The sequence below is a fragment of the Erithacus rubecula genome (assembly GCF_903797595.1).
Source record: "Erithacus rubecula genome assembly, chromosome: 6".
Taxonomy (NCBI): domain Eukaryota; kingdom Metazoa; phylum Chordata; class Aves; order Passeriformes; family Muscicapidae; genus Erithacus; species Erithacus rubecula.
This window is the reverse complement of record NC_136688.1, coordinates 39,578,083-39,596,734: the sequence shown is the minus strand read 5'-3', so window position 1 is coordinate 39,596,734 and position 18,652 is coordinate 39,578,083. Positions and strand designations below refer to the sequence as shown.

General features: G+C 46.5%; 1 protein-coding gene across 1 annotated transcript; it reads left to right on the top strand.

The window, feature by feature from the left end:
- Positions 1-131: 131 nt before the first annotated feature.
- Positions 132-14,705, top strand: VIPAS39 (VPS33B interacting protein, apical-basolateral polarity regulator, spe-39 homolog). Its single transcript, XM_079308561.1, has 20 exons — positions 132-233; positions 343-435; positions 886-985; positions 2,254-2,397; positions 3,327-3,365; positions 3,708-3,772; positions 5,753-5,809; positions 6,730-6,822; positions 7,087-7,120; positions 7,562-7,664; positions 7,753-7,780; positions 7,927-8,000; positions 8,560-8,635; positions 8,914-9,048; positions 9,534-9,575; positions 9,964-10,053; positions 10,486-10,572; positions 13,062-13,151; positions 13,456-13,560; positions 13,813-14,705. The coding sequence occupies exons 2-20, from the start codon at positions 343-345 to the stop codon at positions 13,831-13,833; spliced, it is 1,476 nt and encodes a 491-aa protein (XP_079164687.1). The 5' UTR covers positions 132-233; the 3' UTR covers positions 13,834-14,705.
- The last annotated feature ends 3,947 nt before the right edge of the window (positions 14,706-18,652 follow it).

Sequence of the window (18,652 nt, the reverse complement as noted above, 5' to 3'; positions counted from 1 at the left end):
CCAGACACCGCAGCGCCGCACCGCAGCCCGCTGGGACTGGTAGTCCGAAGGCACGTCAATGCGGCCCGCGGGGCACGCCGGGACTCGTAGTACATGAACAAGGAGCGGCCGTGCCGCACACAGCGGCAGAACTACATATTCCGGCGTGCCCCGCGCTGCCGCCCCGCCCCGCCCCACCCTGCCCCGCCCTGCCGTGAGGACGCCGGTGCTGCTGGCGCGGGAGGGGCTGCGAGGTGAGCGCGGGGCTGCGGGCAGCGGGGCCGAACCAGGACCAGGGGCGGTGATACCCCCGAGGCAGCCGCTCCCGCCCTGTGCTGAGGCAGCCGCGCGGTGCCGTTGCAGATGAGCAGGGTGCGGGCGGACGAGGAGGAGTACTGGCACAGCTCCAAGTTCCGGGCCTTCACCTTCGACGATGAGGATGACGAGCTCTCGCAGGTAGGGAGGGTCCGAGCCCGGGACCGGCGGTAGGACACCCTCTCCGGCTGGGCCCCCCAGGCCTCGGCGCTGCACATCGCGGAGAGTTGATGTTCTGTGGGTGGATTGTCACCTCCTGCCCGCTGCGGAGGGTGCCAAGGGCTCCCGTCCCTCCACAGTAGCCAGTCCGAAATCTCATCAGGACGTGGTTCCTCGCCCAGTAACCAAACTGCGTCTCCCGCTGGCTGAGCTGTTAGTGCCCGCCTGGGTGTCCTTGGGGTTCCCGGTGGTGAGGAAGGGCTGCTGTGTCTGCTGCACACCTGCAGGACTAAAATACCATCCCGGGAAGAAGCAATGGAAGCTAAAGAAGCTGTACTCGAAGTTCTTTGGGAGATGTTTGATGGTAATAGGAAACGAAGTGTATTTTGCAATTCTGATGGTCCTTATGCAAGGTCACTCTTTTGTGTGTAGCTAAAGGAATCCAAACGGGCAGTGAACAGCCTTCGGGATATTGTCGATGATGATGATGACGACCTTGAGAGGGTCAGCTGGAGTGGAGAACCTGTGGGAAGTAAGTGCAGAAGTACTACAAATTATCCTTGAGACAGAGGGGGCTTAATTGCTGCTTAGGTCAGGAGTATTGTTTGCTATCTAATCCTGCATATCTATTCTGATTGTAGTCTCCCAGATCACATCATGAGCTGCTTGATTTACCTGAGCAGATCCACTGAAAAGAGGGCAAGCAGGAGCCCACATTGTGTAAAATAGAGGAGTGCAGACAAATGGAGGGAATTCACTGTTTTTGTTAATATGTAGTCAAGCTCAGCACAGGTATTTTGGAGGTTATGGATTGATACTAATCATGCTCAGGTGGTCTGCAAGATTCTAGGTGATCATTTCCTTCACACCACTGCCTGAAATGGCACTATTTAAAGTTTCTGTGTTTTGACCCTACGGCACTTTAAGCAGACAATCCAAGGTTTAATGTGTGTTTATTGAATGACTCTTATGCTTGAAATGTGAAAGGGAGCTGTAAGCATTAGGCAGATGTGTTTCTAGTGACAATGGGAGTGAGCTCATGGTCCACACACAATGCTGTGTGCTGCACTTTTGAGTACATGACCCACAAAATTGTGACACTTGCTAGCCAGTGTCAAACCATGAAAATTTACGTATGGATCACCCAAAGGATCTTCAAACACTGATCTTCTTATCCTTTGCTGTAACTCCTCCCTCTGCCTTCTTTTCCCACCCAGGATCTCTCTACCTATTGTGTATTTTTGTCTATCATTCTGATCCTAGAATATGCGTGTTGTGCAGTTGTGTGAAAACAAGGAGAAACTGTATTGAACAGGCAGGAGGGAGACATAGGCATTGTTGCCAGCAGAGGCAACTGTTTTATCTACGTGGGGAGGAAAACTATCTTAGTCTTCTGAGTTCAAGAAAGAATACTCTTAGGCTTCTGTAATTTGAGGTAGGCCAGGAAGACTCTGTCTTGCTTTGTACTTTTAGAACAGGGACTGTGCTTTGCCCCATGCATCAATATATAGATGATGGGGGAGTCTGTGTATTCCTCTTACACAAGCCATAGCCAGCTGTACAGCATTGCTGAAACCAGCCATGTCTGGAGGACAACATGCCACTGCTTACAAGCAGCATGACATGAGAGTGTAGTTCTGCATGGAGAGATGCACTGCATCTACTTTGTGCTGAGGGTCAGACTTACCAAGACATGCTAGTACAGAACTGACCAGCACATGTCTGGTAATGTTTCTGCCATGCCAGAAGATCATTCTTTACAGGCTCTTTCTGGGTTAAAAATGACCTGTCTGCACACAGGTATCTCCTGGTCAATCAAAGAGACAGCCTCTGGCAGCACTAGCTCCCTGGATGGCCGAGACTCCAGCCTACAGAAGGGCTCTTCCTCCTATGCTGCTCTTCCCAAACAAGCTTCTTCCTACTCCCTAAGCAGCCTGTTCAAAGGTGAGGTTCATTATACCATATTGACAAATGTGTTTTTTCTTAAGACTGTCTAAGGGGCAGCTGTGTTATCTTATGTAAATTGTTTTATCTGAAGTGCATTGCAAGACATAGAAGTTCCAGTCTCTCCTCAGGGTGGAGGTGTGTTGCTCACTGGTCAGAAATGGAAGACTGTGCAGTAGATCACATGTTTTTGTGGAGAGGGAAAGGGCTTTGGAGATTATGGCTTCTTAAAATCCATGTTCTGAAGAAAGCAAGGTAGAACACAGCACTATGTGGTAATCCATTTGGTTGGTAGAAAAGAGCAGGCTGCAAAGGGACTGGCTTGACCCATGTAGCCATCATTTGGTTTTCAGTTCTGTAGAAGAGACTGATTATCTTTTATTTGGAGCTCAGCTGTTGGTACTGGTTCAGCAAACACATGATGAGCAGCGGCAGTGTAGAGGTTACAGGGGAACTGTGCAGCAGGCCATGGGCAAACATACACAGCTTGCAAGAGTTCAGCTCTGTTCTCTCACAGCCAGACAACAAAATAGCTTTTATTTTGTCTCTATTTCTTTGTGATGTTTTTTTTACTCTCAACTTTGGCAATAAAGTGATGAAGAAAGGCATCACAATTGCAGCTCTGATTAATGGAGCTGTCCATGTTGCCATGGCCTGTGTTGTGTGCTCTGCAGGTAGATGAGTGAATTCAGGCTCTAACCTCTCCTGGCCTCAGCACCAAGACAGCAGGTAGGGATGAAGTGTGATATGGTTTGCAATGCCACAGTTTCAGTGCCTTAGAATGTAAGCAGGTGAGCTCCAGTGCTGGTGACAGAGTTGTTCTACAGTGGCAATGCTGCAGTAAACTAGCTTGCGGTCTAGTCTTATGTTCCCTGAGCGGGAAATACTGCTGGTGAAGGGTCAGTGCCTCATCTGTTTTTTTCTTTCAGGACGAAACAAACTCTCAAGTTTCCAGTCCCTTTCAGATGGTAAGTTTTGGGTCCCTACCTCATTCTGGGAGAGGTGCAGGTTTACATGAAACAAAACACTTCCCAATAAAAGGGAAGTGTCATTTGCCTTATGATGCAAAAAGAGAAACTGAATCACGTGCTGTCTCAAAGTTCATGGGTGGTTCTTTCCTCAAAGAAATTAAAGAATTGGCATGGTGATTCGGGGTAGTTACTTAATGTACAACTGACAACTGTTTGTTTTAGAGTAATGCTGTATTGGCATTTGGGTCTTCTGCCATGAAAACCAAGAAAGGGATGGATTTGGAAGCGGATATGAATCAAGATTTTTATGTGCTACTCATCTGTGCCTTTCCCTCTCAGCCCTCACTGACACAGGAGTTAAAAACTATGCCCCAGAGCTGCGCAGACCGAAAGCTGAGTACAAGGTGAGCAGCCTGTGCTTGCTGTATGCCAAGATTAGTGAACTTCCTCCTCTGCTGGTTTCATGGGAAGTGATTATTTGCTGTTTCAGACGGAAGAGGGCAATGCAGGGAATAGAACAGGGAACTGCAAAATGCAGCCTTGCAGTAATTTAAGCATTCTCTGCATTTGCTCAGAAGCTTGGAGCTTTGCTGGGTATCTTGATTTTGGTTACTACTTTTAATGAATAGCCCAGCAGTCTTTCTGGAAAGGATTTCAAAATAGTGCTATGCCTGTAAGATACTTTCATGCTGGGGCAGATAAACTGGCATCACGTATAGCTTTTACATTTTTTTAAATATTAATGTTTTGAAATTTCCTGCTCATGAAGCACTGGGGCAACACAGAGGGAGTTGTGCACAGGCAGTATTCCTATTAGCAGGTATGTTTGTCTTCCAGATATGCAGTGATAGGTGTTGGAGAATCTAGAGGATTTTAGGACTGCGTCCTAGGTCCAGGCAGTAACAGGACTGAGCCCATGTTCCCTCCAGATACAGACATGCACAGTGCTAATACAGCTGTTGTCATGGTTTAACACAGACAGAAACCAGCACCATTATGAATAGACACATACAGAAAACACTCAAGCTTGATCCTGAGCTTCCTTTCTGTCTGACCAATTCCCTTAGTGAACATGCACACATTCTATGGGTCCCTCCCGTAGCTGGTCTTTGGCATCTGGTTTGTTTTGTAGCTGAATCCCAGACCCCAATCTCCTCCAGTAGCTGGCACTTGCATCTTTGAGCTGCTGGGGGTCACAGTCCACCTGTTCTTGGCCATCTGATCCTCCTCAGATTGGCATATTTTGTCAATTAGCCATTAATGACATAACCTAACAGACAGCACTTCCTCAAAGCACAGCAGGAGAAACAAGACTACCCTATTGTGTTCTGTTCTGGGCCTGCATAAGCAGTGAAACAGGAAGAAGGATTATACAGCCTCTTAAATGCAGACAGAAGTGGTGTAAGAGGGGTGGAACAAAGAAAGGAAAGGTAATGGCAGCTTTTGATAAGTTTCCTTACAGGCTGAGAAACTGCCTCTCGCCAGAGGTGCTGGAGGGAACCCTGGTGCTCAGGATATTTGACACTCAGCTGTACATTGCTTTGAGAGACTCATGTGCAGAGGTCCCATAATAGGACTGGGTCAGACCTTTCATCCTGAGATTTGGACTTTCAAAAAATCTTCAATGGATTTAAAATTCAGTGTCCTCAGAGCTGGTTCTTGTTGCTCCCTTTCTCTGGGCCTTTTGAGGCAGAAAGCTAAATACACCCACTGGCTTGAGTGCCTCACAGAGACCTAGATGACTTTATGGTCTCTGAGTTAGGAATGGCTCAGGCCACCATCATTTCTTATCTAGTGCTTCAGATCATAGTGTCTGCTTGCTGCAGGGGGAAAATTCTGGTTGTTGCAGCAGTGGTAACATATTAGTTAAGATGATCCTCCTCCAGGCTTCAATGCACATGTCACATTGTCCTTGTCTTGTGCGACTTCCAGGTGCTTGCCTGAGGCTATTGTCCCTGTGCTCTCCACACTGCTGTGGAAGGCTCACCACCAGAAGTCTGTCTGAGAAACTGACTCCTTGCCTTTCAGTTTTGGGTTAGTCTGTTTTGCATGTGCTTTGTCCCAAAAGCAACATTTGTTTGCAAGGAGAACAGCCTGTTGCAATGCACTTCTTATAAAGGATATGATCACAGACCTTACTGAGGCAATAGAAAGGCCGTGTTAACATAAGCCTCTAGCTTCCCTCCACACCAGCATATGCAGAGTCTGAGGGCTCAGCCTGAAAAATGTACATACACATCCTACTAACACCTTTCCTGGAGCAGCAGATTGGTAAGTGTAAGTAGCTACATGTGGGCCATCACTGATGAAGCAGAAGTGGAAAGCAGCTTGGAGACTGCTGAAATGATCTGAGGCTTAAGAGTGCTTTATTTTTCCTGTGGCAGGATTACAGCAGTGACTGGAGCCCAAAAGATACGGTCAGGCGAATGCAGAGGGGCAAGGTAAGGACTTTGCACTCCTACCTGCTTGTAAGGGATGGAGGGTGGTGTTCCCAAAATGCTTTACACTTTCCTGTGCTCCTGGCTGTTCTGGGAGCAAGGAGGAGATCTGTGTTGCTTGCAGCACCCAGCAGGGATGGTGGTCTGCCTGTCTGTTACTTTGCCAGGTGGCAGTGCTTGAATCACACTAGCTCAGGAGCAGCAGGAGAATTTCAGGGTTTTGTTGCTTTGTTTACTTGAGTTGTCCCCTCAGCAAGGCTCTGACAGTAGGTATCCTGTACTGCACTGTCCCTTTCTACCCTTTCCATTCCCTGGGGCTGGGCTTATTTTAAAAATCTGAGGGGTTGAGGCTTTATCTCCATTCTCAGTTGGTGGCAAATGGAGGGAGAAAGACAGAAATGGTTTCACTGCAGCTGTAATCTTAGTCTCAGCTGCCTCAGTGTGCAGTGAGCACATAAGGAGATTGTGGTTTCACTCTGCATGTGTTTCCTCAAAGGCTGAGGTGAACTAAAGGCTGAGAGAGGCCACAGATGTGGGGTAAGAAGAAGGGAGGAAAAGTTATCACTCTGCTTTTATGGTCTTCTTTGTTGAAAGGGGCCTGCAGAGTTTCCTCTTCATGTCAGGGTTAGTGCTTTGTGGTATGCAGGAAAGTTTTGTCTTGTTACAAGGGTGTTTGTGCTGAATGTACCTTGTGTGCTGTCCCAGATTAGGCAGTAATGAGGCTTGGACTGCAACCCCTGTGGACAAATTTCCAGGAATTATGTGGGATGTGGTTTTAGCTAAATGAGAATTTCTCCAGTCTTTAGGAGAGCAGTTGCTCATGTTGCTGATGGGCTTATGGGTGAGGAATAAATAATACCTTGGATTCAGCCTGAGCACTGTCTCATGTCCCACATGCTTACTTCTTCCTCTTCTATCTCTAGGTCTGCTCTCTAGAGAGATTTCGGTCCCTGCAGGACAAGCTGGTGCTCTTGGATGAAGCTGTGGCAGGGCATGATGGGAATGTCATTACAGCTGTGAGTCCTGCTGGGGCTGTACTGGGCTGGGATTTCTGGGTGGCCCCACAGAGAGTGCTTGTGAGAATGCAGTCATCTGGCCACCCAGTCTTGAGGGGTGTCTTTAGCTCAAATGAAAGTTACTGGGAAGTGTCAAAGCTTAAGACTTTAAGGGAAATTCTGTATTTCTGCTGTCTTTCTTGCCACTCTGCAAAAGCTTCTCTAGGCCTTGACCAGTGTGCTGTTTGTCTGTCTTAATTCTGAGTTGTCTGTCTGTGCTCACAGGTCCTAATATTCCTGAAACGGACGCTAAGGAGAGGTGAGTGTGACTGGGGCCAGGATTTCTGTGATGTGTTTCAGTGAGGGATGGAGGGAGTCATTCTTTCACTGGATACAAGTTACAAAGAGATCATATGGGATATTGCTTTTTTACTAAGCAGGAAATATTTTTGTAGCTAGTGTAATGTGGGAGGAAAGAGAGGTGGTGATGCCTACAAAGGCTCCAGAGAGAAGCAGTGGTAGGTGGTGGTGATGGGATGAATGAAAATTGATCTCTAGAGATAGCACATGGATGTGAATTCAGCTCTTAGCCCAGTGATTGGGCTCTTCTGTGCTCCAGCCTCTAAGACTGTGATTTGAGATGGGATAAGGTTGCTGAATCCTGCCAGTGACTTTCAGCTCCATGCACTGTGCTAAGTCCTGTCTGCTTGGTAGCACTATCTTACTTTTGCCACCTGTACATAAACTCTCTCCCCTGTAGAGATCTTGTTTCGGGAGCTGGAGGTGCGGCAGGTGGCCTTGTGCCATCTGATCCATTTCCTCAGAGAGACGGGTGAGCAGAAATTCCTTCTGGATCTGCTCAGGTGAGGCTGTTGATCCATCTTGTGGCAGGGCTGAGCACAGTGCTAGGAATCTGCCTCTGGGTTAATGCTTGCTAATTCCCTTTTGCAGGTTTTTAGACAGGACTGAGGAAGTTGCTGTGAGTATTCCGAGGAGCGTAAGCTCCCTGACTGCAGAGTGTGTGGGAATCAGGCAAAAGCTTTTTGCCCCCATTTCACCCTCTGGAATACTGTATCTCCCAAAGCCATGAAAACAGACTGCTTTTTCTTTCCCCTCTCCCTCCAGCTATCTCAGTACCGGGAGCATTTGAACATCCAGGATGTAGAAAAAAGGAGAGAATTTCTCAAAGGTTGCATTGGGTAAGAAAAAATGCAAAAGCACAGGAGGGATGTGGATTCTTCACATGGTGGTGAAGTGAGGGTGGTAGTGAAGAAAATTAGATCTCTGTGCCCGTGCCATGGCTTATGTGGTTTGGGAGCTGATGTTGGTTTTCCCTTAGTGGGGGGTGGGAGTAGAGTTGTGGATGCAGTGCAGACCAGAGAGGAATCATTTGTGGTGATCACTAGTCCGGCAGCTTTTGCTGTTTATTCAGGAGGAAAGATGCTTTGAGGGACTTTCTAACATTCACCCTTCAGATTGTAATGGGTCAAAATCTGGGTGCCTGAGCACTTGAGGAAGTTGGTAGCATCCACTTTAGGTTATTCTATGAGAGGTCTCACATAATGTTTCTCTGGAGCCTGTCTAGGAGAGAGTCAGTTGGAGAGGGCAGTGGGCCAGGAACTTGAGTACCCAATAGCCATTCAAACTGGGAAGAAAATGAGCTTGTTTAGTAGAAAAACAAATTCTTCAAAGTGTACTTAGTAGTGAATGAATTCTTAAGAGCTGATCACAGTGTCTCTTTCCTTCCTGTCTGGCCAGGCTGCCATTTTCAGCTGAGGATACCTCCCATATCCAAGATCATTATACCTTGTTGGAGCGACAGATCATCATTGAGGTGTGAAATCTTCTCTGCTGGTCAGGAGATGACTGGGACTAGCTGTGAAATCTCTTGCTGTGCCTAACTTACACCACTTTGGATCTAACAAGCTTGTCCTGATTAGTATAGTTGTAATTGCTGTTCAGGCTGCTGTGCCAGGCACATGTGAAATACCAGATCTGAGACTTGTTAGAATGTTGGGGCAGTGCTTGCACATTGCTGTCACAACACTCTCTCTAGGTCTCTATCCCACAGTTGTACTGACTCATGTTCACGCTGTCTTTCTGATTCCACAGGCTAATGACCGACACTTGGAGATGGCTGGGCAGTCAGAGCTATTTCGGAAATATCCTCGCAAGGCTTCAATTCTCAACATGCCACTAGTGACCACCCTCTTCTATTCCTGCTTCTACCACTACACAGAGGCTGAGGTGAGGATGATGTGGCAGAAGATGAGGTTGCATCTCATCCTTGTAGCTCTCAGGATGTGAGGTGGTCAAGCTGTGGCATGCTAAGGAAAGAAAGGGAAAGAGAGGTCATATTTAATTGCTCAGAGAGACTTTGTCCCGTGGCACCAGTTTGGAGTTTGTGTTTCAAGACATTCAGCTGGCAGTTTGTCAGGGAGTTGCTGCTTGAAATCACTGTGAATCCCATGAGGCTGAGGTGTGTGGTATTGGTCTTGGAAGTGCTGGAGGTGCACCAGTTGAGGATGTAGGGATAGACAGATAATGGGGTAGGATAGTTGCTCTCTTCTGCCAGCTGCTTGCTCCTGTGGCACTGGCATGAGCAAAAAGCAGTAAAATCTTGAGAAGATTGACTCTGTGCAAGGCAGATGCCTTACAACAGGTGTCTGAAACCCTACTGTCTGAACCTGCCTGCCCTTCTGAGTTTGCACTGACTTGTCTGCTTTCTCTAGGGTATGTTCAGCAGCCCCACCAACCTGAAGAAAACATTTAAGGTGCGTGAGTCTCCCCTGTTGTGGCAGCACTAGCTGAAAACATGCACAGACTAACTGTATATAATGAAGGGGCTCGGAGGAATTTGAGAGGCTCACCAATGAGCTAAGGAGGGGGCCATGGCATCCTTTTTGAGCAGGGCCCTTCTGTAGTCTCAGAAAGGCCAGTGGGAGCTATGTGGAGACTTTCAATGGATGTACTCTATCTGCAGTAGCACTTCTAAATTCCCAGTTACTGCTCCCTGCAGTGCTGTGTGTGGCATCAGGCAGCATCTTGCCTTTTTGCCTGGGTGTGGGTCCTGACAGGACTGGGGCAGATGCCATTCTTGTCCAGCCCTCACAGGCCTTCTGAGCTGTGCTACTGTTCTGACTGCAGCTTTCTGCCTTGCAGATTCCTGATAAGCAGTATGTGCTGACTGCCCTGGCTGCCCGTGCCAAGCTGCGGGCCTGGGGTGATGTGGATGCCCTCCTCACCACCAAGGTGAGCTGCAGAAAGCCTTGCTGGGGACAGAGTCCCAAATACTGGTGCCTGCTACTGATAGCTGGCTTGTTCTGGAGTTACTGGACAGACTGGTTTTATTTCAGCAGGGCCCAGCATTCATAAGTTTTTGCTATTCCTTCACCAACACAGCACCTCTGCTGCAGGGTGTCACAGTACTTCTCTTCCTGCCCAAGAACTCTGCTGGGCCTGGCTTGGCTGCAGCAATAAGGTCAGAGAAGGGGGCTGCCCCTGAACTCTGTTACCAAAGGGATTGCAGCCACCCTGTGCTCAGCCACTGTGTGAAGGGCTTTGCCATGGGATGCATGTGGTGGCTGTGGAGTACATTACTGGCACTGGGAGGAAAAACCCATGTTTTCTTGTGTCTGGGAGGATTGTCCTTTTGGTTTAACATAAGTTTGATTCTCATTTCAGAACTGGTTGGGTTACACCAAGAAGAAGGCACCTATTGGCTTCCACCGGGTGGTGGAGATCTTGCAGAGGAACAATGCTCCTGTGCAGGTGAGCCAGGAACCCCTGCTTATGTCCTGCTCTTTATTGGGATTTGGTGTATGAATGACTCCTCAGGTGAGATGCTTCCTAGCTGTTATTGGGAGAAGTTTCTGATCTTCTGGCTCTGCATTCAGCTGAGGTGACCAATGCATCAACAGAAGATGTGTGTGGTATTGAGGGCTGGATCTTAGCTCTGACTGTAAGAGGGACAGCGGGCCAAAGGTGGCTGGGAACTCTTCCCATGTGCATTACCACGTTTCTTTGCTGCATTAAATTTTCTCGTTCTTAATCTGGCTGGCAATGGTTAACCTGATCTGTAGGAACCAGGTAGCCTAAGACTCTGTTGACAGAAGGAAAAGTGCCAGCAAAACCTTAACTCTGGACATGAGGAGAACAGAATTCAGGCTGCTCAGGGAAATGGTAAGGTTCCCTGGGTAAATATTTTTGCAGGCAGTAGGGTCCATCAGTCACTTTTTAAACATGACCATCTAAGGGTAGAGGAACAGGCATTCCCAAATGTTGGAAGTCAAGCAGGCAAGGCAAAAGGCCAGCTTGATGGGACAGGAATCTTCCCTTGATAATAAGGCAAAAAAGGAAGGTGTAGAAGCAAGGTCAAATGACATGAGAAGAATAGAGAAATATTTCTTGCCACCATATAGGGAGAAAATTTTGTGCAGCCAAAGCTCTACTGAAGTTGCAGCTGGCCAGAACTGTGGGGAACAATAAACAAGAGTTTTTACAAATGTTTTAATGGCAATAGGCAGTGTAGGAATAACATTGGCCCATTACAGGATGATGATGATCACCTCACAAACAGATGATGAGTTGGGGGACAATGACTGTGAAAATGGTCAACTCCCAGTTGACCCTGAATCTATTCAGGATCTGCTGCTTCAGTTGGAAATCTATGGGGTATGGTGTGATTAATCAGAGAATCCTTGAAGAGCCAGCTGATGTCGTCACAAAACCTCTCAATGACTTTTTGGGTCTTGGGAATCTGGAGAGATCCCAGATGACTGGAGAGTCGTTAATGTCCCAGTTTTCCAGAAGGCAAGGCTAGTCTTATTTCAGTGCATGGTAAAGTTATAGAGAAGATTATTCTGGGAGATATTGAAAAACCTGGAGCACAACACAGTTATTGGTCACAGCCAGCACAGCTTCATGAGATGAAAGTTCTACTTGTCAAATCTGATTTCCTTTTATGATAAGATAATCACTTGGTTGATCAAGGGAAGCCACTTCATGTAATGGTTTTAGATTTCAGTAATTTTTTGATGCCTCTCATGGTATCCTTCTGGACAAAACGTCCAGCACACAGCTGGATAAACAAGTGATGAGATGGTTCATAGATTGGGCATAAAGAATTACAGTGAATAGGGTGACATCAGACTGGTCACTAGTGGGGTTTCACAGGGCTCCATCCTCAGCCCTGTGCTCTTCAACATCTTCATAAATGACTTGGATGCAGGACTGGAGGAGATGCTAAGCAAGTTTGTAGATGATACAAAACTGGGAGGAGTTGTTGACTCCCTAGAAGGCAAGGAGGCTCTGCAGAGAGATCTCAACAAATTAGAAGGCTGGGCAGTCACCAAAATCAAATGGAGTTTGGCAAAGGAAAGGGACTGATTCTGCATCTGGGATGGAGCAACCCAGGATGTACAGACACACTGGGGAATGAGAGACTGGAGAGCAGCACCATGGATTCTGGTCACTGGCAAGTTGAATCTCAGCCAGCAGTTCCCTGGCAGCCAGGAGGGCGAGCCCTGTCCTAGGGCACATCAGGCACAGCATGGCCAGCCAGGCAAGGGGAGGATTGTCCTGTTCTGCTCTGAACTGGGGCAGCCTCACCTTGACTGCCATGTGCATTTTTGGGCACCACAATTTAAAAAGATTATAAAGCTATTAGTGTCTAAAGGAGGGCTGTGAAGATGAAAGGCCTTGAGGGGAAGCTGTGTGAGGAGCAGCTGAGGTTACTTAGTCTGTTCAGCCTGGAGAAGAACGTGAGGGGAAACCTCATTGCAGCCTACAACTTCTTCGTGAGAATAGGGTCACCAGTGACAAGACCCAAGGGAGTGGCCTGAAGTTGGGTCAGGGAAGGTTTTGTTTGGATATTGGAAAGAGGTTTTTTCACCCAGAGCGCAATTGGGCACTGAAAAAGGCTACCCCAGGAAATGGTCACAGCATGAAGCCTGACAGCATTCAAGAGACATTTGGACAATGCTGTCAGGCACGTTCTGACCCTTGGGCATGGTGCTGTGCTGGGACAGGGGTTGTACTCTGTGATCCTTGTGGGTCCTTTCTAACTTGGCTTTTTCTGTGACTGAGCTTTGTAAGCAAAGCCTCTTGGATCCTTAATAGTTTTGTTGAGGTCACTTGTTCCCTAAAGAAGGGACCAAGTTGTGTGACCAGCAATCTAGAAAGGCTTTGGGACTGGGGTGAGGGAAGGAGGCAGGACACGCCTGTGGAAGGGAGCTGAGACATTCTTGTGTCTCTCACAGGTGCTGCAGGAATATGTGCGCCTGGTGGAAGATGTGGAGACCCGACTGAACCTCGCTACCAAATACAAATGTCATGATGTGGTTATAGAGGTAGGTTGTGTGAAGAGATGGGACATGGGCCTGCATTTTCTCTCTAGCTTTTCTGTTCTCTGCCACATGCCCCTTCTGTCGTGCTTGGTGGGGTTTATTTATCCCTGCAGCTGGGAAAAACGGTAAGGTTCCCAGTAGAAGTCCATGAGCCAAGAGAGTGGCTCCTAGCGTTTGTGCTGTGAAATTCTTCTGTGTTGGGAACTGGATGGGGGATTGCAGAGTTGCCCTGCCCATCTGCAGGTAACATCTAAGCATGGGAGTGTCCCTTTCTCTCAGCTGGGTGCTGGTTTTGCCCTTTATCTAGACCTACCGGGATCTAAAGGATCGTGTCCAGCTGACAGCATATAAAAGCAAGGTGGAGCGGGGCTCTGTAGAAGAAGAGAAGATACAGAGCATTCTCAGCAACGTGGTAAGAAATGCTTACACTTTCTTCCAGACACTCTCATCAGAAACAGATACAGATTAGGTGTAGAGGCTTGGCTGTCCTATGTACTTTCTGTCCCTGCTGGAAAGGTAATCTGTTTGGGGTTGCATTCAGGGTAGGAATGAATGGTTATACTGATAGAAGTGGCACACTCTGGCCATAGCTGTCCTTGTCAGGGATTGGGAGTCACTGAGTTGGCCTCTTGGGCTGTTTGTCATGTCTTGTTCTCTTTTTTAGCAAATCCGGTGGAAGAACTGAGCGCCTGTGAAACAGCCTGTTTGGCCATTGCCTTGTCACTGAAAGAGGGAACTGCAAATCCCAGTCCAGTGCCAGCAGGGCAGCTGTGTTCCTGCTCATTGCATGATCAGCGTTCGTTGGTGACAGTGGGTGCCCGTGGGACAGTGGCGTTCAGGCTGGTTGAAGACAGCTACTAAAATGTAGCTGGTGAAACCATGGCACTGATCCATCAGGGTTGATTCTTTTTGGAATCTGATTGTCTATGTGGCTGTAAGCCAGGCATCACCTGTGTGTGTGTGGAGGGAAGTTACTGGGCACAGCAAGATGAATGTTTGCTCTGGATGGTGCCTGGGCTTATTCTTACAAGAGGAATGTGTCAGTCACAGTCATGAGTCTCTCCACCAGAGAGTGCTGACCAGTCCCTGTAATAGTCAAGCTGGCTTGGCATCACTGATCATGGCTGTGGCTGGAGTAAAACCTACCTGGACCATGTTCTCCCTGTGTGAAAGTGTTGGGGGAAAGTACCAGTTGCACTTCTGTTTTAGTTCTGGCTCACCCAAGGAAAAGAGGTGTGGCAACTCCTGCAGAGAACCAGGACAGCAACCTCTGCCAGTATCCTTTTGCTAGGACCCTGCAGCAATTGGAAGATCCCTTTATCAGGGAAATACCTTGTGTGGAGGTGGTCAGAGTCCAGATGGGTTGGATGGAGAGCAAGCAGGGGACCTCTCTCACTTAACACAAACCTGCTGGCCCCAGCAGCCCTTTTCTCAGAAAGTGTTTTGTGCCAGGAAGGATTGAAATGCACTTTCTCAGAAACCTAACTCCTCAGGCAGCTGCTGGCTTCATCCTTTCAGACCTTACTTCATTTCTGTAAATAAAGCTGTCTCTTTCTCCTTGGGCTGTTTCTTTCCTTCCCCCACTAAGTACATTGTCATTCTTGTATGTTAATCCTGAGCAATTTAACACCTCCCACGAAATGAGTTGCAGGATTTTTTTTAATGTTCTGAAAAGCACAGTGCCTATCACCATGGAGTGATGTTACTTACAGCAGTACCTTATTTCACACCTTTAGTGCCATCAGCACAGATTAATTAAAGAGTTTGTGGAAGAGTTTGCTGCTACAGGGGGTCAGATAAGAGTAGATTTGGATTCCAGCCTCCCTGCTGTACTGTGAACTGTCTTCTTCTGTTAATGATTTTTTTCCTTATGGAATTTGGGCTAGAAGGGACCATTTGATCATGTAGTCTACTCCTGCTTTAGGAGGATCACTTGGAACAGGCAGACCAAGATTGTGGCTGTGTGGGTTTTCAGTATCATCACAGCTGGAGGTGACTGGGAAACCTGTTTTAAATTTAGCAACACTCACAATAGAAGTGAGTTTGTGTCTTAAGATGGACCAGCACATTTCAGTTTGTGTCCAGTGCCCCTTGTCATCATTGGGCATCACTGAAGAGAGGCTGTGTGCCCTTTCTTCATTCCTTCTCATCATATACTTGGACAAATTGATAAAATTGCCCTGGATCAGGAACCATTTTAGGTGACATGCTAAAATTAATAGTAAGAAATCTAATACAACTTGTATTTTATGTAGCTCATACTAATTGAATAAACAGAAGTTGTTTACAGGCTGCATATAAAGTCATATAATCCCATAAACTCTTTGATGACAGACTGGGAAGATAGTCTTCCAGGGAGATGTTTGCAATAAAATCCTCTTTCTAGTCACCTCAGAGAAGAGATGAAACAGGGATTATGAAATAGCTTTTTATAGATCTTGAAAACTAGCCAAATCCCAAGGCCCAGCTGTTTCAGCTAAAGACTTTAAATCAGCCTGCAAGCACTGGGCCAGGCTCTTTGCATGCTAATTCCTTTGTATCACTCTGCTGCTGCTGCTCTTTGCTATGTCAGAGCAGTGATGGGCAGCCACCAAAGTCCCTCTGTGCCACTTTGGGCAGGCAGACAGTGCTACCAGTCTGGTATTCCACTTGCTTGTGGCAGAGCACAGGTAATTGTGTTCCAGTGCCTAGAGGTGCTGGTTGGTCAGCTCTGCTGTCTTTCTGGGCTTTTGAGTCCCTTTCTCCTTGCTTAGTGCAGTAGTCCTGCAGGAGCAGAGCTTTATATGCTTTTATAACAATGCTCAGCTGGTGGCCTGGGAAAACACTTCCTCTGCTGCCTCCTGTCATCCATGCTGTCTGTCTGCTGTCATTTGTCCTGTCACTGTACAGCCTTGACACCTCCATCCCTGCCCTCAAGAAAAATGGACCATTTTATTTCAAAGTCTGTAACTGTCACCAAACTCAGGAAGAAATTAAACTCTCTGACCTTATCTTTGAGATGTCTATAAGTTGCATTACTTTATTCTGAAAATCATTCCAACTGCACATGTCCTGTACAAGACTTCTCACATATTTATACATTTATCAAAAACAATTTTTGAGCAAACAAGCTTTATGTCATGGGTGTCCCTATGTCAATTTTTTTTTTTTTTTTATGCTGGCAGACTCAACATACAACTCATTCACACACAAAATATTGACATACTGTATTGAACTCATACAGCTCCCTTAGACTTAAAAGAACTCAAAAGATCTGACTAAACTCCACCATAAAAGCTGCTAACTTGCTAACTTACTAACTTGCATGTGGCCTAAGAAAGTTTCACAGTACACCTTTCACCATAGAGTGTCACTACAGGAATTCCTGCAGGATTCAAACCTGCAATTTCTGGGTTTTACCACTGGATGGGACTCCAGCCCATTGTTTCTACAGAAAGGGACCCAAAACATTGGAACAACCACCCTGTAATCAGTGCATTGCTTGAAGCACCCATGGTGCTCACCCTGCCAACGTGGCTGAACGGTCATATGACTTGATATGCAGCCTGTCAAGGATTTCTGTTTACTACATAAAATACATGCTGTATTAGACTTGTTACTACTAATTTTAGCATTCCTCACCTAAAATAGTCCCTGATCAGAGGTTTAAACCAAACAGGTCTGGTTGTCAGTGTGATTCCTCACAGCAGTGTGAGATGAGAATATCCCTTCACATCTGTGTGCACACTGGTAATTGATACTTGATTTTGTTGATCCTGCAAGGAAAATAAAATTCCATAAATAGCTGGTGGTTATTTTTATGCAGGCCTGAATAGCATCAGGTGGCAGAATCTGCCTCACCAGAAGGCACTGAAAGTAAGCAATAACCTCAGCTTTCCTGAAGGCTGCCTCATCTGTGCAGAGCAAAACCCTTTCTGCCCAGGTTTGTGTGCAAGAGTTTTGTCAGCAAAGACTTTTTCTCTTCGATTACACAAGAGGAGAAAGTAAGACAGTTGAATGCTGAGATACTGCTTGTCTCTGCTTTGCAACTTGCCTTATCTCACATAAAATGTGGGCTGCCTTGTTGGCTTGGAAGGTGCTGAACTCTACGTTGTCCTTAGGGCCACATCTCTACCCTAGGAATTGCCTTAGATGATATATTAGCAACAGAAGACCTGGACTGAGTTATTTTGTCCCTAGATCCTACTTAACAAGGTTGTCTGAAGCAACTGATCAAGACTAGGGCATTGCATGAAGAAAAAAAAAATTCCCATGGGAATATCTAGAGGGAACAGTTCTCAGGGGTAATGATCATGAACAGTTCATGAACTATGGAGGATGTTAAGTCAGGGGAATGCTGTTGGAGGGAAAGGATTCCAGCTTTTGCAGGATTATTTTAGAGCCATTAGTCTCAGTTTTACTTCACTTGACAGAGTGATGCCTGGAACATTTTATATTCAAGTCTCTGAGTCTGATGGTTTCTCAAAGGCCCAAGAAACAGTCTTGTAGTCAGACACTGAAGAAAACCACTACTCATTACATTATTAGCACTTAGCTACTTAGGACTGTTGTTATGAGTAAATGTTTCCACTTGTTTTCCCTTCCCAGAACCTTCCCCTGGTTTGACTGACAGCTGTGCCACTGAGGAAGTCTCTCCTTAGCCAGCTGCCAGAAAAGAGAGAGCATGTCTGGTGCCATCTGATGCCTGGTGCTCTACCAGGCACCCTCTGGAGACTGCCCTACAAAACAGTGTGGGCTGTTCAGCACCAAGACATCTCTCACTTCAGCTGTAGTAGAGCCTGGCATGATATTGGATGATAACTCTCCATTCTCCACAGCTGCTTCCAACAGTTTCTCAGAAATTCCAGAGGAAAATTGAGATTATGATTCTAAATCTTAATAAACCTTAATGAAGCCCATGAGGAATGCTTTGCTGAGATCTCATCCCAGCCCCTTCATGGGACTAAGTGGTGCAAGAACCAGCATTGCTAACTCTCAGACTCTTTATATTATTCCAGCCAATAACCCCATGTACACATTTTGTTCTATGAGTTTCATTCTCTACACTGCTCAGCAAACTTGCTTATCCCTGGTTGCCTAACTTTTTTACAAAACTGAATTACAAAATCAAATTACAGTTATTTTGTAGTGGCTACAGCTTTGGTGTAACAAACTAAACAGGATCAGGCCCAGTCTTTTTTGTTGTATTTTTTTATACCCCTGGGGGATCTTGAGAAAGTTATTGAATCCTGAATACATATTAATGATTTAGTCAGGAGTATTCTTTCTGTTGAGCCAGGCTTTCATCAGCACTTACTTCTACTTCCTTGCTGGTGATAATGCATTCCACTCTCACCACCACAGACTATATGATATGTCCTTCAAGGAAAAAGGAGGTAACTGGATACTCTGTCCAAATTCACCTAGGACAGAGAAATTTTTATTCCCTAAATTCTCTAGTTCAGTGTTCTTTTGTACTTTCTGCCACCATGCATCATGTGTTTCAGTACTGTTTACCATAGTAG

Excerpts from the sequence above, each read along its gene's own strand:
- VIPAS39 (XM_079308561.1), top strand. The coding sequence starts at position 343 with ATGAGCAGGGTGCGGGCGGACGAGGAGGAGTACTGGCACAGCTCCAAG. Across the intron at positions 6,823-7,086 it reads ATGGGAATGTCATTACAGCT|GTCCTAATATTCCTGAAACG; the intron begins GTGAGTCCTGCT and ends CTGTGCTCACAG. Across the intron at positions 7,121-7,561 it reads GAAACGGACGCTAAGGAGAG|AGATCTTGTTTCGGGAGCTG; the intron begins GTGAGTGTGACT and ends TCTCCCCTGTAG.